General features: G+C 41.4%; 1 protein-coding gene across 1 annotated transcript; it reads left to right on the top strand.

Annotated features, from left to right (window-relative positions):
- The first annotated feature begins 428 nt into the window (after positions 1-428).
- On the top strand, positions 429-26,846 carry LY86 (lymphocyte antigen 86). The gene is made up of 5 exons (XM_039712086.1): positions 429-719; positions 14,449-14,535; positions 15,949-16,077; positions 23,072-23,124; positions 26,093-26,846. Exons 1-5 carry the CDS (start codon positions 599-601, stop codon positions 26,186-26,188), a joined length of 486 nt encoding a protein of 161 aa, XP_039568020.1. The 5' UTR covers positions 429-598; the 3' UTR covers positions 26,189-26,846.
- Positions 26,847-27,868: the final 1,022 nt, after the last annotated feature.

Raw genomic sequence — 27,868 nt, forward strand, 5'->3', positions numbered from 1 at the left:
TCAAGCAGAAGGAATTCATTCCTAAAAGTTTCAAGACTTGCTTATGTGGTGTCAGCTTTATCAGACACACCTCCTTTCCCTCCAGACGACAGATTTGTTACTAGGAAAAACACAGAGACCAAACTGTTCATCTTCCAAAATTTGGGCTGACTTCTTGTGATTAAGATGGGGCAATTTGGATTGCAACTTTTTTCAGCCAGAAGGCTGCAAAATAAGCCTGTTGAAGTTTTGTCCCAAATGCTTTGACTTCAAAAGAAGAAACTGGCAGCAAGAGCAGAAATAAACACATTGCTGCATTGTTCCAGCAGGCACCAAGGCAGGACTATGCCGGGCAGTGAGTAGGTGTGATTAGCTCATTTGTCATTAATTTAACACCAAGCAGAAAGCAGAAGTCGAAGTACACGGAAATAACACCCTCCAAGTCTGATTAGCCTCTTGTTTATACCGCATTGTGGGAAGCTGAGGCTGCACTGGCTCACTTAACCCTTTTGCAGGCACGAATGTTGTAAGTCCCGTGCCCCTTGGAGAAAGGAAGGAACACCTCCCTCCAGAGTGTTAGCAAGAGACAGAAGTGATCCTGCAAACTACCACCACCACCATGAAGACATCAAGTGCTCTTCTTTTCATCTTACTCCTGCATTACATCAATGCCAGCACACAGTGGCCTACGCACACAGTCTGCAAAGAGGACAACTTGGAAATATATTACAAAAGCTGCGGTGAGATTTTTTTACATTTCCATTTTCCTTTCAGCTGCTCAGCAGAGTTGTTCTTATATGCAGTGAGGGATGCTTATAAAGCCAGGCAGTGAATAGAAGGGTTACACTCCCAAAGCTGCACTGGGTTTCACATCTAAAATATTTTTCGTGTTTCAAGTACAGCTGGTTTTGGTTCACACACACACATACCTAACTGTATTCAGAAAATAATAAAGAGGAAATAATGTAACATTTCAGAATAATAAACCGCTGTGAAAAACCCAGTTTAGCATTAAAGAGATGTCTAAGATCTTTATTTTGAAGTTAGGTTAAAAAAAAATAAGAAGACCCTAGGTCTTTAACTTTTTTACCCCTGGGATGAAACAGGCTCTTCAATGCACTGATCTGCTGCTTTCCTAATGTGCGATGAGGCTGTGGTGATGTGCTTCCTGTCCTCCCACTAGGAATGACAAGGGACCCAGTGTGACAGTGGGAAGGATTCATGTTCTCTGCCATTGCCACTGTGCTTAGTGAGACTTCAGCAGCAGCCCTTACCAGAGGCATTTCCCAAGGATCACAGGGTTTTGTTTGTTCTTTAAATCTGTAGAAAAGAAAAGGAGCAAGCGACACTGGTTTGACTGAAAATGAATTCACTGAATGGTGCCTGCTTTCCACCTCTTGCTTTGCTGGCCGTGTGCCTCGCCTATTGTGCTGATGTGCTTTACAACTGGGACAAAGGGAATTAGATTCACAGACGCCTCATTCATTTTCCGCACGTGATTTGAAAAGCGATTCATGGCAAATGAGCACCCTAGAGTTTGTTTTTCCAATTCATCCAGTTACAAAGGGTTTTCCCGGGGGCTTTTCCTCGCCTGTAGCTTTCATGCGTTTTTGCACACCCATTAAAATAAAGCCAGTGAGGGACAAGAGAAGTAAATAAATATTTGCAATGCCATTCTTTACTGGCCTGCTCCCAGGGGGACTAAAGTCAGGCTTCACGTTCTATAAATGGGTATAATGCATTAAGAAAATATTTAATTAGATATTGAATACAGACTTTGGGTTTGCCTTCATTTTAGTAAAAATTTGTTGCGTAAGTGAATTCTGTTCCCTCAACAGGTCCCAGTCAGCATGAGATGCCTTGACACAGAGACACAGGCTACAGTCTGAGTGAATTCAGAGTATGATGAATTTGTCTGCTGGCATGTGCCAGTTAAATGTTGCTTCTTACTGTGCCTAGCTAACAATATACATTTGTTTAGAGTCATTTGTTTCTGTCACTTCCTTTGGTTTGCCATGAACAGAAAGATAAGAGGTACATTCATTCAGGGGGAATTCGCAGCTTGAGAAGCACGAGCCAGAGATCACAAAGGTCAGGTCCCACCACTTAGAGTGGTCTTCTGTTCTCCTGGGCACAGCTATGGGAGATGAAAAGATACATAAATGTGGAAACAGTGCAAGAATTATCTAAGATTCCTTGTTTGAAGTCAGGTTCCTTTCTCCATTACTGCTCTGTCAGATTCAAGTTGAGGCAACTCACAACTACCATCACAATGTCCTGCCTTGCCTTTTTCCAGAGGCTACCGCATGGGTAGCATCAGCCCAGGATATACCATCTGCATTGCTGCAGTTCATAATCCAGCAGTTTGCATAAAGGAGAAGAATTTAAGGTGCTTTGGGTCGAGCCCCAAAATCTACAGGTCAGGAGGATGAATCCAAGTACACTAGTGCACATCTGCTTCAGAGAAGGACCTGTCCTTAGTGAGCTCACTGGCAAGCTCACAGTGGTGCACAAAGTGCTGATCACCCTTTCAGGAGAAGGGCAGCTTTGTCCCTGCTTTATTTCACTGTAAACCATAACTCAATTTTTCATGTGTCCTGCCAATTGTTCTTACCCAGGAGGACACAGACTTGTTAGTGTTTGACAAGACCCTTCCCCATCAAACCTTCCCATTACAAATTTGTAATGGCAACAACCGCAGAGTTTATATTAGGTAACTGCCCACACTCTTTAGCTATTTCAGAGGAATACTGCCCCATATGTCCCTCCAGTCTGAGAAATCCCTTTGGTATTGCCTGCTCCACTGAAGGTATCAGAGGATGTCCTATTTGGGGGATAACAGGAGCCACAGTGAGGTAACAAGTACAAAATCTTCAGTAAAGGATTGCCCTGTTGGCTTCAAGGGTGAGGATTTCACCTCTAATGTTGTTAGTATAGACTCTAAGATGCTATCAGGGAATTAGGATTGAATCAAGTAAAATATAAGGATGTTAAAAGAATTTTTACCAAGTACTTCGCAACTTGTTTCTGGAGCTCAATGACCTCTCTCAATCAATTATTAGAATTCAGTTTGAGCATTTAAAGAGGAGACAAGTACCCATTTTTGTTTTGCTGTTTATCAGATCCTCTCCTATAATGCAGTAAAAATCTGACTAAATTAAAAAATATGGGCTAATATAACAGTGATTAATACAACAGAGAAGTTTAGGTGGATAACTGAGAAATTGAAGCCATATCCTGTACCCAGGAGTAAGTTGCAATTGCTGGTCACAAGCAATTGTTCTAGCTGTATCCTGCTCCTATAGCATGTAAGATACAGGCATGCATCAGGCCCCCAGCCTCAGCCTATGCTCTGGATCTTACAGAAAGCATCCCCATTCCCACTCAGCCACATCAGACTGAATGTTCTGCAGTCAGGACTTCAAGTCATGCATCAAAAGAAGGGGCTAGACAAGATACTAGTGATTAGTATAATGCAACTGCAAAAAAGTAATCAGACAAAAAAATCTCAGCAGCAAGTCCATGGTAAGAAAATCAAGCTGAGAGGCAGGTGGTCTAAAAGTAGAGTAAATAGATAGCGGGCTGCCTCCTCTGTGTGACCGCAGGAGACATAACACCGAGACAGCCTTTAAATAGCAAAACATTTCCTATTAGGGCCACTCTTCCTCCCAGGAACAAGTGACAAAAATGAAGGAAGATTTCAAATGACCACAAATCACTTTAGAAACCTGGGCAGAGATCCTGAGATAAAAGCAGCACAGGTTAACATCTCTGACTGAGAAAAGAGAACAGTAATTGGCAAGTCTATGCACAGACATGAAAAGAACCTGCTACATAAATGACCAATTTCTACCCCTTTTAATTTCACTGCAATAATGCTTTTGATCTTTCTAGCTACTTTATAAAAGGCAATTGTCTGGGAAGGGAAGGGCAGGTAGGCAATGGTAACAAAGTGCCTTGGGGAGATTCCAGTGTTATTTGAGTAATAGGCATCCACTTGGAAGTGCAAAGTGCAATGCAGTCAGAGACAACAGAACATAACTCCCTAACACACCTACCAGCACCTGCTTCTAGATCATTCATGTAAAGCCTAATTGTCTTAATTAGCCATGGGAACATTCTTGTATGTAGTGCTCAAATGGGACCCCCCTTCATAAGGGAAAGCACGTGATTGCTCCTGCAGACACACAAAGAATACTTTCCAACTATTTTTACAGCTCTTTCTTGAAATGTTAGGTGGGCCTATATTAACACTTCAGTGCTTTAGAATGCTTGCTTTTGTTTGTGTGATTGCTCCTGCAGACACACAAAAAATATTTTCCATCTATTTTTACAGCTCTCTTGAAATGTCAGGTGGGCCTATATTAACACTTCAGTGCTTTAGAATGCCTGCTTTTGTTTTAACCTGCAAGTTTGGTGATTATTTAATTAAATTGTTTAGATTAGGACCTGGGAGATCTTAGGGCTGCCCACTGCCTGAAACTGTAGGTTTCTTTACAGTTTAGAAACAAACACTGATAAGGCAGAAGGTTCTAAAAAAGGGTATGGACACCATCAACCATTAAGGACTCTGCTTTCTGTGCACTGGAATAAATAACAAGGAATTTCAGGGAGCTCTTCAGAAGAGTCAAAGTAGTAGTATTTGAAGATCTTCAGAAATATTCTCAAGACTATATAAAACACTGCTTAGACCACATGAGATTTTTAAATATAGACATTTTTCCCTAATTCATATCTGATTTTGTTTTCTTTTTCTTCTGTTTTTCATCTAAAGCAAGGTTAATAGCCATTAAAGTTTCACGAGAAGGAGCAAACAATCAGTATTCATTTCAACCTTCTGAATTAAATATGAAATTGGCTGCACCCTTCATAAGTTTTATATCTATATATCTACAAATTTTAAAATAATAACACATATATAGGAATATGGGTAAACATTTACTATAACTCATGTCCTGTGCTAGACAAAGAACCAGGGCAATCTGGTCATCTAGGAAATTATTTTTACATGACACTGCCTCTTCCAAAACAGAGGAAGGTCATGCTGAACTTATGTCCAGTGAGCTCCATGTTTGCTTGCATAGTTCTGTGTCACACTTGAAGCAGTGTCATTTTTATAAACCTTTTTCCTGGCCTCCAGTGGCACAACAGGAGAGAGTAGCACTGCCCACTTCAGTACACACTTGGATTAAATTGCATTCATAGATAGAGGAACTCTCATTTGTACGGCTTTTCTTTAAATGTGTGAGCTCAGATTTGGATCTTTGTTAAAATGGCCCCTTGAACTCAACAGGGTGTAGAACCCACTCTGGTCAGATAGTGCACTGCAGACATACTCCTGTTAAACTCTGTATTGAGGGAACTTTTCAGTGCTTAAAATAAAACAAGTGGAGACAGAGACCAGTTAGCTCACAATTTCCTGATGATTTGTCTGTCCTTTCTGAAGCATTTCAGGCTTACTAGGGTCCCTCTCACACACTCATTCTACTTTCTCCTATATACTGAGAGATCAAAGATACTGTTTTTCTTAAATTCCACTTGTTCCTTTTTTAAAAATACACCTGTAACATCAGGTGTATTTTTAAAAATACACCTGTTCAATCAGCAATGCCAACTTGTAAACAGCACTGTTAAATTTGCATCACTGCAGCACTAATTTTACAGCATATCACCTTATGTTCTCTATGCCAACCAATGTAACTAGTCTTTTTCCCTCCCTGACCACACACTTATATTCTTTACTTAAAGGATGTAAGTAATCTGATAGTTTCAGCTGGGAAAGAAAGGTCTGTGAAAAAGTTCTCATTCATGCCTCTTCAGGGCAAGAATTCTTCTAGACACTTGGTAAAAAGAGGTTCTTTTTCCATTATTCTTTGGATTTTTGGCAGACAGATTGAGCCAGATGCTTCTCTTGGACTTATTTATTTATTTCCCTCAAACAGTCTCCAGCAATTGCTTCTGCTCCTAAATTATTTAAAGCCACACAACACCAACTCCCCTCTGATCTTTCGTTGCATAGATTGCTAATGGGCAAACAATCAAAGAACTTAAGAATTCCTCTTGAAAACAATTTTTTTATTTGTTTACTCTGTCCGAGCCATCTTACTGTCATAGCTTTGCTGTTGAACTCATCTGGTATAACTTATTTATTCCAAGGGGAAGACCAGATGTGTACATGTATATTTCTGGCACCAGATCCTAACAAACTGAAACTATCATCAGAATCAAGGTAGCATAGTTATGAGTGTGCATGCAAATCTTCTTTTAAAATTTTGGTCCCTCCATGAATTAAAAATATCCCATCTATTTCATTCTCCATGTCTCATTAGAGGATTTAAACTTTCTTTTTTCTATGTGAACTCTTGAGGTGATTCTGAACATCATTTTATCCTTCTTTCAGAGGGGAGAGTACTTAGTAACTTTTAAAATGTAAATGACATAGAGGAGCAGGAGACAATTTCATACCTCCAAGGTACTCTGGCAAAAACATTAGATTCAGTACCTAGACTTTAAATCTTTCAGTAAAATCAATATTAATGCTTTCAGTGAGACTAGTAGTGGAGCAAATTAACCTGAACTTCTCCCACCAGGCTTCAAATTCTCCCATCTAATTTAGTTCTCAGTGGTTTCCTCACAGAGCCAAATTCTTCACCAAATCCGTTAAGGTCCTGCACCATGGACTGCAAAAGAGGGTTGTTTATGTTTATGTGTGACAGCCTCTCCTGCTTATCTCCAGCTGATAAATCTAAACTGGTTGGCATGCTTTATACCTACACACTTTTGCCACCTCTTTGGTTGCTGTAGCCACTGAGTCACTAAGGTAAATGTAAGGATGAGTGGTAACAGTTCAGAAGGCAAGCCATAGAAAAATGTGCTTGCCCCTTTGGAAACATATAGGAGAAACATACCTAAAAATGGTATACTACATTACAGTCTATAAATTTTGTGGGCAAGGCAATACTGTAATTTGCTATTGGATACTGAATCTGAGCCTATGGAAGAAGCACTCTAATACACTAAACAGGTGAGTCACAACCATTTTAACAATTTGATAAAAATTTGAGATTAGCTCCTATATTAGATAAAGCAGAAATTATCAAAAGGCACATTAACTGCATAAAGTCAGTAGCAAGAACAAACCACAGCTGATGGTAAGTGCTCCTATGCAAAGCTTTCTCTTTAAGCCTCTAAGCAACAAAGCATTGCTACACTTTCTTGACCTTGCCACATCATCTCATCTAGAGCTGTCATCAAGCCTCAAAATATATCTGGACCCTACTATGCTTACAGTTTGGCAAATAGAGGCAGAAGATCAGACACTCACACCAATTTAATATCCATCAGGAAAAACATCCATAGTACTCTAAGAAAAATTAACACCTCAAAATGAAAAAAACTACATCAGCATTATTGTGTGTTGGGGTCACTGAACCAACTTTAAGGAGGCAACCTAAAACTAGGGAGAAACAGTGGCCATCATGGACAAGATGTCCAAATGCCCTTTACAGATTCACCACATACCAAATCAAAACCCTTTGATCTGTTCCAGATGCTGCTTTTAGACTCAGGAGAGCTTCTAGTTGCCAAAAGCTAGCATTTTGAAAACTGCCACAAATTAATTCAATGCTTCAGTTTCCTCTTCACCTGAAGATGGATGGCTCCTGTCAAATGATCCAGAGGTGATCAGGCAGGTGGGAACCCAGCTACTTTCCTCAGCAGAGGGAGCATGCCATTCCAACTGTAGCTTACTGCCATGCTTCTGTAGTGGATTTAAACCCATCATGGGAAAATGGGAACATTTAGCCCATTTATATGCTGCTGATTACTGTTCTGTATAATCAGCGGTATAGCTGTTATCCCAGAGCATGGCACATGTCTGACAGCAGGGCAGTTTCCAGCAACGTTTGGTTCTGTTTCTGACACAACTCTGAAAGTCTATTGTGAACTCCCAGTCACTCTGGCAAGCACTGATGTCCAGAGACCTCAGTCTCAAGGAGGGCACTATGAAAAAATTATTTAAAAAAAAAAACCCCAACACATAGAAGAGGGAAGAGACAGCTCTGATTAGGAATACAGGCAGTTACTGTAAGCACCTTCTTCATCCAGTGCATGGTGTTTTCTTACCAACAGAAGAACAAAGACTTTCTCTCTCTAATACAGTCCCTGCTGGGCTCAGATTAATGCAGTATTTTCTTGTTACACTGCTGTAGTTGAAGCCTGCCCTGTCTGCCTTTCTCTCTCAAGTTAACTAGGACAAATCAGGATTATCAAGTACAGATCTATATATGCTATCTCTCAAAGCCTGCATCTTTCAGCTTTGTCCTCTTAAACAGGCTTGGATAAAGCTTTGTCATACCACACAAAGCACAGAAATCCCCCCTTTCCAAATACCACCTCTGGCAAAAGAAAGGAAAGAGCCTTCAGAAACTGAGCCTCTCCTCAAGCCTCATCCAACAGCCCTAACAAGCTTGCTCTCAGGAAAGGTGGTTCAGGCAGGAAAAGGCAGGGAGACCCAGGGCATTTCTTTGGCAAGGCTGCTTTATGCATGCTAGTGACACCCCCATCCCCAAATACAGCCCTGCACCTGCAGAGAGCCCCTCACACCTTCTGTCTTCACAGGGGCTTCCCTCCACCTCATCACATCAGCCTGGTGCCAGAAAATCTCTTCCTCTCTTCTCCACCTGACATTTGGATAAGTCGTCTAAGTTACTGTTTCTTAATATTTGCACATTTGAACAACAGTTGTACTTCACAATGAATTTTATTTGAAATACCAAAAGACAAAATCTTTGTCTTTGATTTAAACTAACCTTGTAAGACACTGAAATCACCTTGCTCCTAAACTAAGGTCATAAGCATTAGCCAGTAATGCCTGTGCCTTTATCTAGCCAAGAAACATGCTCTATGCATTACCAGTGTTCAGTATTCTTGGGAGAGGACTTGGGATTATTTAACTTTTATAAACTCTTTTTTTTTTTTTTTAAGTCTCATTTTCAATTTCTTTTGCTAGTGTCCTGGGCTTTTTTAGTTTATAGATTATACTGAAACCAAATCTTCAAGCTTCCCTTTACAGACATGTAAATTTTATCAAAAAATAAGCAGTTATTCTCTCCATTGGACACCTCCAAAAGCTTTGGAGGTTTGGGTTTAAACAACCTCAGAAACCACAAGTTGATAGCATTGTTTGCAAAGCGGAACTCCCACAGTCTGTAACCCCAGGACATTAAGGATACACAAACTCTAATCTTCTCTATTCCTTCTCCTCTATGTTGCCTAAGCAAGCCAGAAAAGTTCAGGTTATAAAACATACAGTGACTTCTGCAAATGAGGCCAGAGTGACTGAATTGAGCTAGGCCAGAGCTCCAGTCTGAATCAGGCAAAAGCCTGGAGGGATGGAGCATTCTGATGATAAGGTAGACACAGCCAGTGTAAGTCTCACAATTTATTCTGCTCTCCTCTGAACAGAGGGTCACTCTGCCCCTCCCAGACACGTCTGGATGTGGCAGTGGCATGTGGTGAAGGCAGGCCCAAAGGGAAGTTCATTAAACTGAAGGTGCTCAGGGAAATGCAGATGCATAAACCAGAGAACTGCTAATTCACCTGATGCTTCCTTCTCACTATCCTGTAAGTAGATTCCAGTGTCAAATATAACCTTGAGCATTCAGGTTAATTTATTTAAATAGACATTAAAGGGAAATTGTTGAACGAATACATAAAGTCTGAAATCCCAAACAGTTCCTCATTCTTTCCTTCTCCTTTCATCACCTTCAATGTTGTAAAGACTAATGATTTAATTTTATTAAGAGCTTTGAAGGTGAGGAGTATTGGGTAATTGCTAAATGTTTCTTCCTTGTGCTAATTTCCATCTCCTCTAGCACCAGCTTGTCCTTACCTGACCCTAGCCAAGTGCAGTTGTGCTATTTCATTCCATTCTGTGGCTTATCTGCTCGTAGAAGTATTATTTTGAAACACCCAAAGCTAACCAGTTTGGAGGGTCTTCTTACCACTCCAAGGCTTACAGATGTGGACTTTTACAAGCAAAGCTCATCTGCTTGCTGCTGCTATTCACTCATACCACTGATTTTCATGGTCAGATGGAAACAATGTGATTTTAGAGCAGATTCAGAAGAGAGAGAAGCCAGTACAGCATAGTTAAAAAGACTGGGGGAGGGGGGAGAGGGGGGAAGGGAGAGAGAAGAATAAAAGACAGGCTGTTGTACACCAGCGCAGCAAAATTCCTTGAACAGGTGCTTCCCATCTGGCCATGCAATTTCTGTAATGCCCAGTTAGCAATCTAGCAGCTCAGGCTCTGAGGGACATTGCCACAGTGGGTTAGCACATTATCATTCCCAGCTGTCCACTCCATCCTGTGCTCTGGAGATCCCCTCCCAGGAGGCTGTAAAGGCAGCCCCAGCTCGCAGCTCTGTGCCTTTGTGCACACCCATGTTCAGCAGGGGCAGGAGCCACTGGCCCCACAACTACAGTAACCAGAGCACAAAAGAGATCCCCCATCTGTTGTCCTTGTCACTGAGGTTACACTGCTGTAAATATGGCTGAGATAATTTACCTATGAACCTTTTGACAAGAACAGAAGCAGGGGAAAAAACTCTAGAAAGAAAAGTTCAGGAACTCATCTGAGCTTCTAGGCTGTACTACACACAACTGCTTAGTCTTCTAAAAAAAACCCAGCCAAACCCATCACTGTGAGCACCTCGAATAGTAAGTCAGGCTGAAATCTTGCACTGGGGTGCCAGTGCACATGGAGAACCACATCCCAAGTCATTATAGAAACAAATTTCCACCAGAGTGTTTGGGGAAGGGTGAAATGGGTGGTGGGATGCATGGGCTCAGCTGGCACTAAGCCATGTCAGGGGTGATTGGTAGCAAGATGCCAGGTACATCCCAAATTCACCTCTCACAAAGCAGGATTGTACTACAGAAGCCAGTCTTCAGTGAAAGCTGGACATTCAGTGCTAGATACGTTGGGAGCTCGGCCTCAGCCACAGCATCAGGTTCAAATAACAGGTCTGGAAGATCCTGGAGTGCATTGATGGTTTACAAAGCCAAAGACTTTCCCGTTTCCCAGAGCAGTTGCCCAAAATTTAGTACTGCCTAGACAGAAACTTGAGTCAAAATTCTGCTTCCAGACACCTTTCATGCTAGCTGTAAATATGTTGCAGCCTAAGTCCTTCTCACTAGATACACAAAAAACGCCCTTTTCCCCCTCAGTAAGCAGATTTTCACTGATAAACCTCAATGTGTTTGCAAAATTTCCAACAACATTATGAGTGTTGGTGATTTATCAAAGCTGAACTGGAAAAGCAAAATTCTGTAACCAGTTAAAGAGTTTCTAGCTTTAATTATGGGAGAGGGAGCAGATTGAAGGGAGTAGGTGGAGGGAAGTCTGGGAACATACAGTACTGTGCACCATGAAATGTTGCAGGGAAGTGGAAGGCTGAAGGGCAGCCCCACGTATTTTAGAGATCTAACAGTAAATGTTATTGCTCTGCACATGTGAAAGACATAACATGTATTTTTTTTTCAGTCTAACCAGCTCACTTCAGATTTAGGCAAACACAGAAGAATAAGTACTAAACCTCCATAGGAGACACACAGTGACTCACAGTTGTACATCTGAGATGAAAAACAAAAACAGCAATTGCCTTGAGTTGCCTTGGCCACAGGAGGGACTCCTCACGATTTAAGGAAAGAGGGGTATGGCACAATCCCTTAGTGTATAAAGCCCAGCTGAATTTGCAGAGTCCTTCACTTATCATGCAGCTAAACCCCACTAGTTTAATTAATTTCTTTATAGTAGAAATGTTTGTCCCTACATGTTTGGGAATCCAGACTCCCTGGCACCATAGCTTTAGCAACACAGCCATTCTTTCAATTGATTTCAGCAGGAGGTCCCCATATATGCCGCAGTATCTAAGATTGCAAAATTGGATTGCTAAATCTGAGCAGGAATTTCCACAGGGATGGTCAGAAAATTAATTGGGGTTCTTTTGGCAGTGGAAAATTTTACATTTGTCAGCAACAGAGTAACAACATAAAATCCAAGTGCTCCAATTCACAATTTTTTCTGGAATTCCTCATGTGAGTGCTTCCACATTTTCTTCTCTGAGGACCAGATAGCACCTCCTGGATATGTCGGGATCCTGTGCTGCATCACTAGCAGTGCAGTAAAAGACATCCATGGCTACAATGCACTATGAAATGTGTCATCTGTCAAAGGAGCTCAACCCATAGAAATAAACAGATATCCCATCCAAAATAGCCCTGAGATCAGGATCTTTGTAAGAAGCCCAAGCTTTCAAAAAAATCTTGGTTTCATGAACATACCCTTTCCACTCTGTTACTGCTGAGAAAATTTTAAACTAAAAGTTCAAGTTCTAGCCCTGGTGCCACAATTTAATTTGTTCATTAAAGTGCAGCATAGTCTCTTTGAAAAGAGAAGGTCATTATGTATGTTCTACTGCCATGTTTGGCCACAATTCCCTCTTGAAATTGCAGAACCAACAATTTTAGTCACTCAACAACCAGCACTATTTGTAGGCATCAATGCCCAAATTGCTCTGAATCTGAGCAGCTGCTTCCTGAACCTTATCATCACAGCACACACAAAACAGAAACAAGAGGGGCTCTAGCAGAAGCCCAGAAGAATGCGGAAACCAAGCCCTGAGAGATGGTAGAAACCAGAGGGGAAGCAGGAGCAACGGTCCTGGAGAAAAGAGAAGTTTGACATGCTTTCCAGCTGAAGCAGGAAACTGCTCTCCTAACCGATTCCAACAGCTTCTGAAGCTGTAAAAACAAAGCTGGAACTGACAGGAATAAGAAAAAAGAGGAAAGACAACCCTCTGACTGTGGCCACTTGATAAACAACTGCAGGCACTAACTTTTTGTCCCAAGAAGATTATGCAACTGCAGAGACTGCTTTAGTGGTGTGGAGGACAAAATCCAGCACAGGGACACAGAGCTTTAGAAATATCAGTTCTTTTTATCTCTCTCCTTTGAACAGTCATTTTAATTGACCAAAATTTAGGGCTCTGCTGTTAGACCACACTGATAATCTGTGGGCTCACAAAGTCTGGCTTAGTTAGAGCCCTCCATGTCCTCTCAACACTTTCATTCATTCTGTGATCTCCTTTAAGCAATCAGGTTTTGGTCACACAGGCTTGCTGATTGCCAGCTGCTACAGCTGTGGGGCACTGCCACAAAAACAGGGTTAGACTATGGGGATGCTGGCTCAGCCTCACAGAGGGCACTTGTGACTCAAGTTTCACCACAGCATCAAAGGGAAATTCTCCCAACCTGTTATTTTCAGCTCAGTGAGAAGATTAGTTCCAGCAACAATAACTTAGAAACAGAACTCAGTTGCCAAGTCTATGTTTATCACTACCAGAGCTGTGTAAACCAAGGAGCCTATGGCTGCTTCTGCACATGCCACAGTTGCTTCTCTTTTTTCCACAGAGAACTACGTTGGATGTACAGGCTGGCTGGAATGCCATAATGAGGGACAAAACTATGCCTAAAGCAAGTTTGAGGCTCAAGGTATTTTTCCAAATAGACCAAATCTTTCTCCTCCTGCCACAGCTTTGGAAAACAATTGCAGATTCTATTGGTTGTGGCAGCTGAGCTGTCAGTGGTTGCTGCTGCCTGTCACCAGAGAGTGACATGTCAGCAAGCCTTCAGGCACAGCATCAAGTCTCATGGAGGCTAGCAAGGAAAAAGGTAGAAGTGGTAGGAAAACAATTATGCTTTTACAAGAGTTTTAGAGCTTTTTGCAGAGAAAGGGATACTACAGGAATTAGAAAGAATCACGTTCTTTACAATTATCAGTCAAAGGGCTGCCTTTGGTCCCACAGCTCTACTGAAGTCTCCCAGAAAAGGAGAAATGTAGAATATTTTCTGGCTTAGAAATATCACAGGATGACAGACCCAAAAAAAAAAAAAGTGCTGCAGTATTTCAGTTAACACAATTTTATTTTCAGTTTTGGACTTTTCATCCCACTCCACAATCCAGTTTCCTAATCAGCTTCACCAAGCCATTTTGTGATGCAAATTAATTAATAAACATCTTCATAACCAATTGCTCCTCAGTGCTGAGGAACGAATGGCAATGTGCAGAGTCTGGGAAAAGCAGTTGTGCTGAGATTTCACCACTGAATAAGCATTTCCCACCCACCATTGTGGGGAACTTTCCTTCTTTGAGCTTGGTTAATTTTCCTACACAGTAGATTCTAACCTCACCCAGGTTATCATCTGAGTGCACTTCTGACTGAAGGAGCAGAAAGGACAAAAGTAGCTATTGAGTGCAGAGTATGGAAGCTCTAAGCACTTCTTGGAGAACTTTTAAGAAATATGTAATTAGTTTTTTATAACACTTCTATATTTTATATATTATGTATACAGTCAGTATCTCATAAAGATACAACTTGTAACCCACTGCTTTGTGTCTTCAAACAGATCCCCAGCAAGATTTTGCTCTCAGCATTGACCATTGTTCTGATATTGCAACCCACACCTTTGACATCAGAGCTGCAACAGTCCTAGGTAAGTGAATTGCTGTTATCTCATGCTGTACACAGGTAATTCATACATGAGTGCTGATATTAAGAAGTAAGCAAGGGTGACAATCTCCTATAAAATATGAATGAGCTTCATTTCTTAGAAACTTCAAAACCTGTGCAGGGTTACAAAAATGTCAGTTCTGTTATCAGTTCAGCCTCAGACTACATATGTCACCCTGAAGAGGTCATATCAGCTTTCAGCCCCTACTCAGCTCCTACTCTTCATTTGTACACACGCAGAGCCAAGGGGGGGCTGCTCTAGAGCTCATCATCTTCATAGTTAAGTCTTCTGGGGAGAGTATTGTTGACTTTCACACACCTTCTTGTGTCACTACGTCACCAAATTTCCAAGGCTGTGACCCTTGCAGGTCTGAATGGACTCCCACAGAGCAATGTGGGGAGACCCCTCTGTCCTCCTGGGCATACATTCTGGGAAAGTGCTGGCCTGAGGAATAGTCACACCATCAGTTTGCCACCTGCATCAGCTGAAATTATACCCTTTAGCACTTGACTTATCAGCAATAAAAGGTAAAAACTGGGTGCACAATTTAATATTAGCCGTAGCTTGCTTTGTGGTTCTTTCACAGGAAAGCCATCTCTTGCAAACCTGAGCCCCAAGCTCATCTAGATCCTGTACTGCCAGAGCACAAATATGAAAGTGCTGCTGTATGCTCTTGGTGTTGAAAATAAATTTGTGTGCCAAGTTTCTTTTAGCACCTGGGAATGCTTCCTTGCATGCAAAAGGTCTCACTTCCTGCGAGACGTGGGCTATTTGTCCAGGGAGCATCAGTTTTCAGGTGCCTACAAAGGTAAACAAGCCTGAAAAAAAAAAAATCACACTACAGACATTTGCAAATACTTTTCCCACAAGTCAGAGTACAGGTCATCCATCTAAATCCAGTAGCCTCACTGGCTCTGCCTGTGTCAACAAGCCAGGCACAAGCAAGAAACCTCCTAGCACTGCCAAGCTGCTGTGCTGGTCCCTGGCACAGGTTTGGCTCAGGCCAGTTACTGTTTTCCCAGGCAGCAATTACAGGTCACGAGTTGTTTCCAGGGGCCCATTGGATATGATCCCTCTGCCAAGAATACAAGAGAAGTTCAGATGTAAGGACATGAGATTTGCTGCACCATTTGACCTCAGAGTCAGAAAATGGTCATGGGTATAGTTTATTTAACAATCAAGAGAACTGCTATTATGTCCCCTGTCATATATCTTGAAGGACCTAGAGACCTGCTCCTGAAGCACAGATTTCTATGTACCAGGAGTCCTCTGTGAAGAGAAAACATCTACTGGCTCAAACAGCAGGGAGGAAAAACCAGAATCTTTTTCAAAATAAAGTAATAAACCTGTTTATGCTTGCGCTTTCTCTGAGCTCTCTTTCTGCTTTGTCTGTAGGACACAGCATCAAGGAACTCTATGTCAAGCTGGACATGATCGTAAATGGCAAGAGAGTCTTAACCTACTCCGAGACGCTTTGCGGGCCGGGTCATTCTAAGCTTATTTTCTGTGGAAAGAAGAAAGGAGGTAATTTAGGTGGCACTCTAAGTGTTTGATGGCCGCTGAATACTCCAAGCAGGATGCGCCTGCTGTGCTGCTGACTGCACCAATACATTGTAATGTTCTGTTTACTTCAGCAGCATGTTAATGGGTGACAGGAACGCAGTAGGACAGAGACATGTTAATTTAAGGGCCTGCTTTTCCCCCCAACCTGTTTGTTTGCTTTACTTTTAATCACAGAATATTGCACGCACATGGGATTTCAGGTCCATTAAAAATTACTGTGGTTATGTGACCCCCATCCACTAGCAGGGAGGTTCATAAACCATATTTAGAGGCATGTGCTTCTCATGTGAGCAAGAAGTATGACAAAAATAAAAGCTAGTTCTGTAAAAGAAATAGCTGAGCAAACAAAGAACCATTCTGAACATGTTCTTCACTATTAAGCAAGTCACACCTCCTGTCCTTAAAGGCAATTCTTTAATTACTTTATGAGGAAATATGCTTGAACAAGGATATTTGGAACAAGATACTATTTGCTACCATCTATGGTTTGCATCTCTTTTCAGTTCAACCTGTGCCTATGCAGCAGTCAGATGAATTCAGCTCATGCCAGTCATACTGCCAGCTGGCAAAGACTTGCTGTAGTTGGTTTAGAATGCTATTGCTTGCCCCCAGAATCCCCCCACCCCCCCAGGCATCTTTGGGTCTAGGTGAGCCTTGGCACCTCAAGGCTCCTTCTGCCACAACCCAGGCTAGGTATTGTCAAGTTAGCTGTGCCATGTCTGGAAGAGCTGTGGTATTGCTTCTGGACTGCAGTAGCATGTATCCATTAATTTTTAAATCCCCCTCACACCATGATCATCTATTTAGGCTGTTTTTATAAAAAAACAAGTAGAACCACAGAGAAGTTTGAATTGTCAGAGCACCAGATAGTTACAGAAGCTCTGCTTTCCTTGATCACTCACATCTTCAAGCTGATAACCCTGAAATAACTCATGTGCAAGGGCCATGAGTTTAAAGACCATGCACAGCACTACTGCTAAGACAGTTCCTGGAAAATGACTAAGACATTTCACACTGCACAAAACTATCACAAAGAATAATAGAGAAATGTTGCATGAGCAACCAATTATGTAAATCCTGTAAGCCAGATAGACAAAAAAATTAAATTCAGAAGTTTCTTCAATTGTGTATTGAATTACAAGAGGAGAAAAACCCACCCACAGACCTATTGAAAAACTATCTTATTCTGATGAAGTACTTAATAACATCCTTCAGTGAATACATTAAGGAGAAGTAGAGTCAGTCCTGAGCTGAACACAAACAGCTATTCACTCATTAAGCTACAAAGCCAAAACCTCCTGGGGTTTCCAAGTCTCTTAATCTTAAACTGACAGGCGATTGTTTCTGCTAATTGAAGTACATTATGATATAAGCACATAGTTGGTTGTTTAAATAATACTATATATCTTCATTTAGAAGTACCCCTACTTCAGTTCAAAGATGTCTGCCATGCACTTTTTAATACACACCCTCTCATTCAGTAGCTGTTTTTATTTAGTAATTAAGTCATAGTGGGAAAGAAGTGAACTTTCTCAGACAGGTTCAAACTGAAAATGGGGTATTTCTTAATTAGTTGACAGTCGAATCTACCCCATGTTATAGGACAGAGAATTGAGCTAAAGACCAATTTAAGGCAGTTCAGGCATAATTCACCATATAAGCACAGCTGTAAATCTGACCTAATGCCCGTGCAGGAAGGATAACTTGTGAATGACCAAGTATGCAGACTATTAAGACAGAGGAGAGCAGAGAGCCCTTTCAACTGAAGCTTTTCATGGAGAGCCCCTTTTTCCCTGATCTATTGGCAACATTTCCAACATCTGGCCAGACCTGACCTGTGTTTAAATGTAGTTTCACATAGCATTTACTTGCCTTTCACAAGGAGGCCAAAAATTGCCTGCCCCTCCCTCTCCCAAAATTAGACAGAACATCATCCTTCTACAGGTTTTGTTGATCCACTTACTTGTGGGGAAAAGCAGAGCAAAAGTTACAAGCAAAAGAGACTTGTAAGAGCTGGATGTGGCAAAGTCTTATTTATTTGAGGGAAGTTTACTTTTTTCTTTATATTTGCCCTCCTATAATGCTACTGTTTTTTCATGACTGGAACTACTCTCTGTGCTGGAAAGACTTGAAATAGCTGGAGATTTCATGTTCATCATAATCATATAGTATTTACTATTTTTACTAACCAAAGGTCATGTCTGGCACTGCTCACTCAGACTCATAAATAGGATTCCAAGATCTTTTTCTTTGAGCTATAAGACTGTTGTGAAGTTGTTAGCTCAAAGTTTGCAAGGAAATTTGCCATTGCCTATTTAGGAACAGCAACAATATTGCTAAACTCTTTGTGGCATAACGTGAACTTAGGCCTTCCTCTTTTTTAGTAGAATGTGCTGGTTATTCTCCATTTCCTCCAAAGAAAACAGTTACATAAGATTTAACAGATTTCCCAATGCAATCACTAAAATCAGAGTGGAAGATCTACCAGGGTAATATTAAGCAATGTGTCAACCACAGCTTGGAGGCTTAAGCAAAGCTACCTGACAGAAAGATAGCTGCCTCCTCTGCAAATTTTCTTTTGGGCTTAACTGACATAGGCACCATCAGAGCACTTGCACAATTCCTTGTGCACACTCCCCAGACTATAAAGAAACTCCCCACCTTGCTTCAGATCTCCATTCTTTTACATTATTGTCCCTTTCAGTACGTGTTACAGTGAGCAAGTTTCTAAAACAGCATTTGTGAATAAAAGTAGAGAACATAACATGAATTAAAAGACTGACTCTCACATTGAGAATGTAGGTAGCTATTTCTGAGAAAGCTATAGACCTAGCTATACCACAAAGTTAGGTCTTTGGGCTGACACACAAGGCCATCTTGCTTAGCCCCTTCACCTCACATTTTTCTCACCAGTAAAAAGAGTGACTCTTTCTCACCTGGCCATGTATTTACATATGTTTTTCCTCACTCAACTATACAACTATAGCTGGCAGTTATTCACATCATTCCTACATCCACAGCACAGAAGCTGTGTGTCAGTTGCATCAGTGCAAGATTGTGTCCTAGAAGAACTCCAACATGGAGCATTGAAGTTCTAAAAATATTTAAAACATAGAAAAAGGAAGAGGTGGGTGCAGATGTACAGGGCCTTTATATAGTATAAGAGTGTGAGAACGCATAAAGATTTTCAGTGAAAGGAAGATTTGAGAAAGAGGAGTGAGAATTTCATTATAGGTGTTTAGTCAGGAATAAGAGGCATCTTCATGACAAATGATAACTAGTAATTTGAAGTAATCCTCAGGAAATTCTTTCTTACACATTTGAAAGCTCTGCCTCAGACTGGAAATTACTAAAGGCATGCTCACTAGCAATAAAAAGGACTAAGTCCCCTTTGGTAGAAATAACAGTGAAAAGCTGCTACAAAAACACAGTAGTATCACCTTGATTCAGTGGTACAATAGAAATATTTTCTAGGCAGAAAAATTCAGATAAATCTATAAGAAAAAGGGCTGAAAGCAAATCACTGATGACAGCATGCTTGAAAGGTACCATAAATTACCAGCAGACAAAAAAGAAAAAGGGGAATATTTAATTGGAAAAATGCACTCATGGTTTATGCTCTTCCAAATGTGTGCGTATTTTTTGCAACCATGTTTGGGCTTTTCTCTAGGAAGACCATAGAATTCTTTCAATAAGATAGGCTCAGTGTTTGTGACAGTTATACTTACTGCAGCAGATGTGTTCATCCCCTTCCAATGGAGGAATGTAAAAATGTATGAATATGTGGAGAAAAAATGCATATTAAGGATGCTGTGATAAACTGCAGTCCTTCAAGCCTTGGAGGATGTTTACACTTCTAGAATTATAGTAGAAATCCCCATGCAACTGGAACACTGAATGGTCTTTGAAAAGCCTGATCCACTGAGGAGGTTTCCATGGTCCAAAGTGAATATGAATGATAAAATTCATCAGGTTTATGAATCCATAGTATTTCCTGACAGGCCTCAACAAGCTGAAAATGAAAGCTGCCCTTGCTTTCCTATAAGGACATACTTTCAAAGCAGCATAGTATCCAACTCCACACTGAAGCAAGGAAGGTTACAGGAGTTTTCCAAAGGACTGGTTACAGAACCACAGAATTGTTGAGGTTGCAAAGTCATTTGAAGGTCATCTAATCCAGTTCCACATACTTCAAACAGGGCCATCTGACAGCCAGTTGCCCAGGACCATGTCCAGAGCAAGGCTTATAGATATATCTAAGGATGGATGCTCTATAATCTCTCTGGGCAACCTCTGCCAGTGCTCACTCACCCTCACAGCAAAAAAAGTCTTTCCTAATGTTCAGGAGAAACCTCCTGTGTTTTATTTTGTGCCCACTGCCTCTTTGCCCTGCCACTAGGCACTAGTAGAGACAGCCTTGTTCCATCCTCTTTTACAACCCCACTTCAGGTATTTGTACATATTGATGTGCTGTCCCTTAATGTTTTCGTTCCCTACACTGAACAGTCCCAGCTCCTTCAGTCTCTCACTGGAGAGATGTTCCAGTCCCTTAATTATGTCAGTGGCCTTTCACTGGACTTTCTCCAGTAGCTCCATATGATTCAGCTGTGAACCACTGCAAGGCCCCTGGTTAACAAGAGCTAAATAAGGGTAAAGCTGAAGCATAAAGCAGTAAATGTGGACCTCAAACCGGACAAGCAGCACTTGCTGCTCCACATTTGAAGGCTCCCTAAAAGTTGATACAGCCCATGGCAGTGATTTCTTTGATAACTGAGCAAAGGCATAGCTACAACATATCAGAGCAATCAAGGAAAACTTCTCAGAGTGGGCTGAGGCAGAGGCCTGAGACTGCATTCATCTGGTTACTTTATCACAGTGAAGTGTGTGGGGAAAAATAGCTTCTACCTACACTAGATGAGAGATTAGCATTGCCATCATTTCATAAGCAAATTTATGGCCTGATGACACCTACTTCATTTTAAAATACAGGCTTTGCAGAGCCTGAATGCTGCATCTATGTTTTTAGATTCTGGATGGCTTTCTGAGAGCCTAGCTGAGATCCTAACAAGCACGTGATCCAAGAGAAGCTTCCATGTCCCCATGCAGAAGGACTTTGGATTCTTCACAGCCCAGTTTCCTCTCCCCTCTCTTCTGCTGTCATCCAAGATTTGCTAGGCTGTGAGTTGACTGAAGAAAAGGTAGTCCTGCAAGGCTCTCTGCTGAACAAAAGGACATGCATAGCACAAGCCCCACCAGTGCATGGCCCACACCTCCCTGAGGGAGCAGCTCCCAATGTGCCTTAGATCGCATTGACACACACAGCTCAAGTCCCAGGGGAGTCACTCATCATTATGCAGTCTTTGGTGCCTTTAATTTCCATTTAGAGTCTATTAAAGCTGTGAACTGAGAAGTGGGCCGTACTGTATTTTTAAAATTTTTGAGTCACCGCTCACTGCAGTGGAGATGTGTCAGACTCCTGGGCTCTTACTTCGTGCACAGAAGCGAGAGGCAATGGTGACTGCTCTCTGAAAACAACAAGACTTTTTGCTGTCCACATGAATTAGCCAGGGATGCAGAGGGGAACGAGTACAGTACAATTGCTGTAGCATAGCTGATCAGTTTGAGATTGACAAGCCAAGACATACTTATTCTGTTCTCTGTTTTGGGATTAGGTTGTTCCGGGCAACACTGAGTTGTTTTGCATCTTCTCCACCTCCCCAGATCATCAGGGCATTACATTAAACAAACTTCTCATTAATGCAAAGGTGTAGAACACTGGTAATATCTCAGGTTTCTCCTTTTCCTAGTTTATCTTACTATCATCATTGTTTTATATAATTTTGTTACAAGACTAACATTTCATGTCATTTGTGGGAAAAACTTTTGTGGACTGTTTTCCAAGTCCATGCATGGTGATATGGACCATACAATCTAAAGATGTTACAAAGCTTTTATCCAACCTTTCACAAGAAACAGTTTAAACCAACAGTGAGACTAGACTAAAACTCTCTAGAAGTGACAAGCACCAAAATGCCAGCACATACTCACATAAACATGATGACACACTCCTCTGTCACTGTCAAAGTAAGGAATATTTCATGACACCTACAAAAAAGAATCCTTAAACAGTTCTTAGACTTTCCCATGACTTGTGTGGGGCAAGTTGTACAAGAAATTCTGAAATACTGAAACATCTACAAGTTTTATTTTCAGTCAAGTCTGCACAGTTTGGCCCAGTAAGCTATAAAGAAGTAGGAGGAACTGCAGAACAACTTGCTAATTCTATCCATTAATGCCAAAGTTGCCCTTTCTTCAACAGCCAAAAGCAGGCATGCCTCGTACAATTAGGGAGATGAGGATTGGAAGGTGGAACTCCCAGGCTCTATTCCAGTCACCAACACTGTTGTGATGACTTTAATAGCTCATGTAACTTCTTATTGTACACTCCCTCAGCAGAGAGACAGACACGTTCCTTTCACTTTAAAGTCATGTTCAGCAAGCAGTCAGAAGTCCATACCTACAGCTCAGCTCAGATTGGTTTTTCTAAAAGTTACCAAAACAGTACAGTTCAACTGCTGCAGCTGCAGGTGTTTAATAGTTCGTGCTAAAGGACTTGAATATGGCAGTCCCTCCCTCCGCTGTCATTTTCAGGCTGTGTGATGACAAAGGAATGTCCACCTGGTTGTGCAAAAATGTGCCCCCCTTTTCCATTCACAAGGGCTGCAGACTCTCGTTGAGTCCAAGCTCTGCCTTGCGTTTCCCCATAAGGCAGCATTCATCCTGATACTTCTCTCAAGAGGGCTGTTGCAGGACTGTGTATGGAGCATTTTGCAGTTCCATAATCCTTGTCACTCTAGGCTCTGAAATGCCATTACCAAAAAAGAATCTATGATCAGCTGACTTTTTCCTTCCTGTGCTGCGTGTCTAACCATCCATCACCATTGTTGCTTTCCAGAACATCTCTATTATGAGGGGCCAGTCACACTGGGAATCAAAGAAATCCCTCAGGTAAGTTGGTTGCAGCTGTGTTCCCAAGCAGAAGGGCTTCCCAGATGAGGTATGGTCAGAGGACTACCAGCAATCACCCCAGCACATTCCAGGCTTCCCCAGCTGGCACACTAGATCCTTTTCAATATGAAATTAAGTGGCTTTGCTTATAAAGAGTTACAGAGGCACTACTATCCAGTGACAAAGTTTTTTTTTTTCCAGATAGCAGATGTCTGTACAAGCATTAAGTCAGACAGCCACAGAGTTCTTTAGTAGGCTCCCCCTCTCTTACTCTTAAAATAGCAAGAAAAGAAGCAGTTCCAGAGCAGTTCCAGGGGACTCCCCAGAGACCAAGGCTGCAATTTTGCTCAGTCCTTAGTGAACTGAACAATTTGGAGGATCTCATTCATCCTCTCTGGCTATAAAGGCATTTTAGATACTATTGCAATTGAACATGTTCCACTGTATGTACATGGTGTCAGGCAGAGAGACCAAGGTCTTCTAGGTGGCAACTGAAGGTACAAGTTATTGGGCCAAGAACACTTTCTCTGGATTTATGGAGCCTTAAAATAAGAAAAAAATTTCTTAGGAAGGTGGGAAAACAGGCAGTACTCTAGGCACTGCTCTGAATTTCCTGGTCATCCATTACAGATGCTTTTTACTGGCAGCCTTCTCCACACACAGCTAAGTCTCCTAGAAACTCAACTGAATCACACTGCAAAAAAAAAGACAGATTCAAATGCTGAATGCAACAGTGTCTTAACTGGGCACAGCATGAAGATATATTTGATCAGTATATAACAAAGGATTTTTTAGAGACATACAATGAAGAGATTGGATTGAAGGGAAGAAAGCAAAGTCTTTGATTATCAAGGCATCTTGTTGAGAATATAGCAAAGAAAGGATCACAGTCACCACTGAAAAAGCATAGAGTTCAGGTGGTCAGTCAAATACCCCTTAGATTTACTTGGAGAGGCACAGCATGAGCTCTCAGTTCTTCAGCAGCAGACATAAAATGTGTGTCAGAGGCTCAAAGATGAGGTCTGGGATCTGCTCAGCACTGGATTGCTCCAGGCTGGAAAAGAAAACAGGATCAGAACAGGGATACAGAACAAAGACCTGAGTCCCAAAGAACTGAGCTTGCCAAGACCTGCAGAGGTGATAACAAGGATAGCTGGCTTCTAGGAGGATCGAGCCTCCACAAGTGCTACCATCTCCTATGTCTCATTCTTCCTTTGGTGACAGCAGCAACCAGGACCTTCATTTTCCCAAAGCTTTCACACAGGGAGCTGGACCCCCATTATGCAGGCTGTTATCCCACCCTAAGCAGTCTGCTTCCCTAAAGGGTATAACCTACAGAGGCTGTGTTGAGCACTGCCTTTTGATGTCTCACACAGGAGTGCCTGAGCTCACATCAATCATCATCCTGCTCCAGAAGCAGCTTTACTAACATACTTACGTAGTAAAGCCTCGAGACAAACTGAAGAATAGGTCTTTAAACCAAGAAGAAGCCATATGCACACAGTCCAGTAAAACTCAAGTTCTGGGCAAATTAGCTGAATTTTCAGCTAGTTTTTGGAGCCAGAAACTCCAAGACTGATCTCAAGCCTCTTTTAATAACATTTTTCACCACAAGCAAAAAATTATTCTGAAGGAGAAAAAATAAATTTAATCACTAATAAACAATGGAAATTACTTATTATGAAGTCTCTTCCATTAATTAAACTACAAGCTTTTAGAGAGTTAATGTGCTTGTGAGAAAAAGAATAGGAAGCCTCTTTTTTTAATTAATCAATCAGGCAAATAACACCATCCTCCCATGCTGACAAAAAGGAACGATTCCATACAGCAATCATCTTCTGTTCATTGTAAAGAACAGCCTCATCCAAGAAGCCTGAGGGATGTTTGCACGCTCCACACAGGAATTACAACCAAGCTCTATTCTCAAGAGCATGTTGCCATTGGGCCTCTCTCCAAATTTAGATTTTATTCTTAACTTGAACCTCTCAGTGAGCATGCAGGCCAGGTATTGCTTTAAAAATCCCATTGTAAAAGGCAAATGCCGAGAAGCCTGACTCATTCTATCTATGCCTCCTTCTACTCCACAACCAGAAGGGCTCTAAACAGGGCACGAGCAGTCTGTGGTTTGAAGCGAGGAGGTCACTGCTGTCAACCTCTCCTACCCCACATTTTGCTCCCCTCCATGCTCTAGCAAAAAAACCCAGAAATTATTACTGCAGTGCCAGCAATACACAGTGAATGAATCTAGTTCACCTCTCCTTCCAAATCTGTTAAAGCCACCTTGGTCACCTCCCTGTACAGTGCTTCTCCAAGTGTCTGGAGAGAGCCATTTTGACCTATACAAGATAGCCATGGTTTCTTTAATGTTCAGATTTTTTTTTTTATTTTTTTTTTTGCACTGTAATGATAATAAGTTCTCCCCAAAGCCTGAATTCATATTTTCAACTAACAATCAGAAATCAGACTACTTATTGTTTTATTATATAGGAATTCGTTATAGATTGAGTCATCTATACACACACTTCCCCCAGCATGCTCTGTTATAAAAATTCATATCAGCAACACTGAACAAGATCCATGTAAGAGAAGTGCCAGAGAACTGAGCACCTCTTTTTCCAGTTACTAAATAGCACAGGCCATATTGTGTTTGCTTATAAGAGTCATGAGAATTTACAGATTTACAGAATTTACAGATTTGAAGGGATTTTTTTAATGCAGCAAAACATTTCATTCCCCTTGCACTGTTTAATTTTCAATTTGTGCTGTCAGCATTGATATCCCTGAGGAGAGTATTTTGGCAGAACATATGGGCACATCCTTTACCACCTCTGAAACATTTGGACCAGGAAGCTTTTGGAGGAACTTGATGGGAAAAAAATTGTTCTGTTTCTAAAAGGAGGAGTCAGAAACTTTAGCAGTTATATAGTACTGATGGGCTAATCTCTTGTTTTGCATTTTTCTCATACAGGGAGATTACACTATTTCAGCAAAGCTGACTAATCAAGATCACGTCATTGTCGCTTGTGCCGATTTTACTGTGAAAAATTATTTAGACTATTATTAGCCACAAACCAATTCCATGAAAGCTACAGACTACCAAAACTATTCAAGTCAAGTAGGCTGCTGGCATTCTACAATGATTCTGAAGAAAATAATCCTCACATGGTGATTCTCATGCTGTTCCTCTTTATAATTTGCTATTTTCAAGAAGCTACTAGATCCTCTAGTGGTAATTTTATCTCTAAACGCGCACTGTAGCCTACTTTTTTTCTTCTAATATATACAGCTGTAAAAAGAAAGTATCCAATACCAACACTCTCATCTTAGGATGAAAATAGCATGAGGCAGAACAGGCGAGAGCCTAAACACTTTTTTTGCAGTAAGTTATGGAGGTATCCATTTCTAACACAGGCTAGAAGATGACTTTCACATATATCAGATATTATGCAGTTACAGAACTCAACATCTTAAATCTTCTCTAGAGCCTGTCTGGAGATTCCACTAGCACAGCTTTTGCTATAACTACAGAACAAAAGGAAATAGGATGAGCATGCCTTTTTACCAGTGATCGATATCATAACATAGGATTCATATCATTCTAGTCTTCTGGAGTGTACCTGGAATGTTTTTGTTCTGTGATGTTTTTTAAGTGATGAGTGAATCATTCTGTAGTTAGGCTATGTGCTCTTCTTGCTTCTCAATAAATTCATAATGAAAGACTATTTTTTTCTCATTTTTTGTCATGATTCTCAGATCTCTCCAAAGTTTAAGGGGGGAAAAGGATGCTGAAGGAAACAAGTTCAAAGAGCACATTTTAAATATGAAATATCAGTCATGGTAACACATATTTTATATCCACAGAGGACAAACTGTTCCTTGGTTTGAAGCCCCAGGAGAAGTAACACAAATTACATTCCAAGTGCAGCACATCCCCAAACCATCTCATTCCAGGAGCCTTTGTAGATGACATAGATGACATAGCTGATGGGTAGATAGATAACCAGGCACAAGGCAGCACATGGAGAGTGTAGAGACCTGTTTGGGATCCTGCCATGGAGTAGGGTTGAGTTATGATTTGAAAAGGTATAGGCAGGAGTCAGAGACACAAGAGGCTCCTGGACCTGAGCACAAGTTTACAAAGGCTGGTCACAAGCATTGGGCTGCATAACTCATGTTGGAAAGATTCAGTATATACAGCTAGGGCAGCTGTGGCTCACATCTGGCCACCCAGGAGCTCTGACATATGGCCTCCATCCTACACACCCACATTCTGCAGCTCAAACAAATTCCTGAGCAGCCAAAGAATCCCTGGTGCACAGATGACCAACACCTCAGAGCGGCCAAGAGCTAGCAGCAAGGGAGCGTCTCTTGTTTTCTTCTTGTGCAGCAAAACTCTCACCTGCTATCCCAGCAAACAGAGCAAGTCTGAGACCTGCTCACACAGGGAGGCTTTCCACAGCTGAACGTGAACCAGCAAGCACACTAGATGGGACAGAGCATGTTAAATACACTGGTCTTTGAGCCTATTTCTGTTACACCCTGGTTTGGAGAGGGGAAAAAAAGAAGAAAGAGGAAAGAGAGAAGGCTGAGGTGTTCATCACAGCTTTGATCACCACTCCCCAGATCAAGTTTCAAATTATGCTTTTTTGGAACCAATTCATCCAAGACACCATTATTGCTGCACTTTAGGTCCACATAAATAAAACAGTATCACTATACAGACACAGGAACTTCTTTTTTCTCC

This window comes from Passer montanus, unplaced genomic scaffold (genome assembly GCF_014805655.1).
Source record: "Passer montanus isolate IOZ18808 unplaced genomic scaffold, ASM1480565v1 scaffold26, whole genome shotgun sequence".
NCBI lineage: Eukaryota > Metazoa > Chordata > Aves > Passeriformes > Passeridae > Passer > Passer montanus.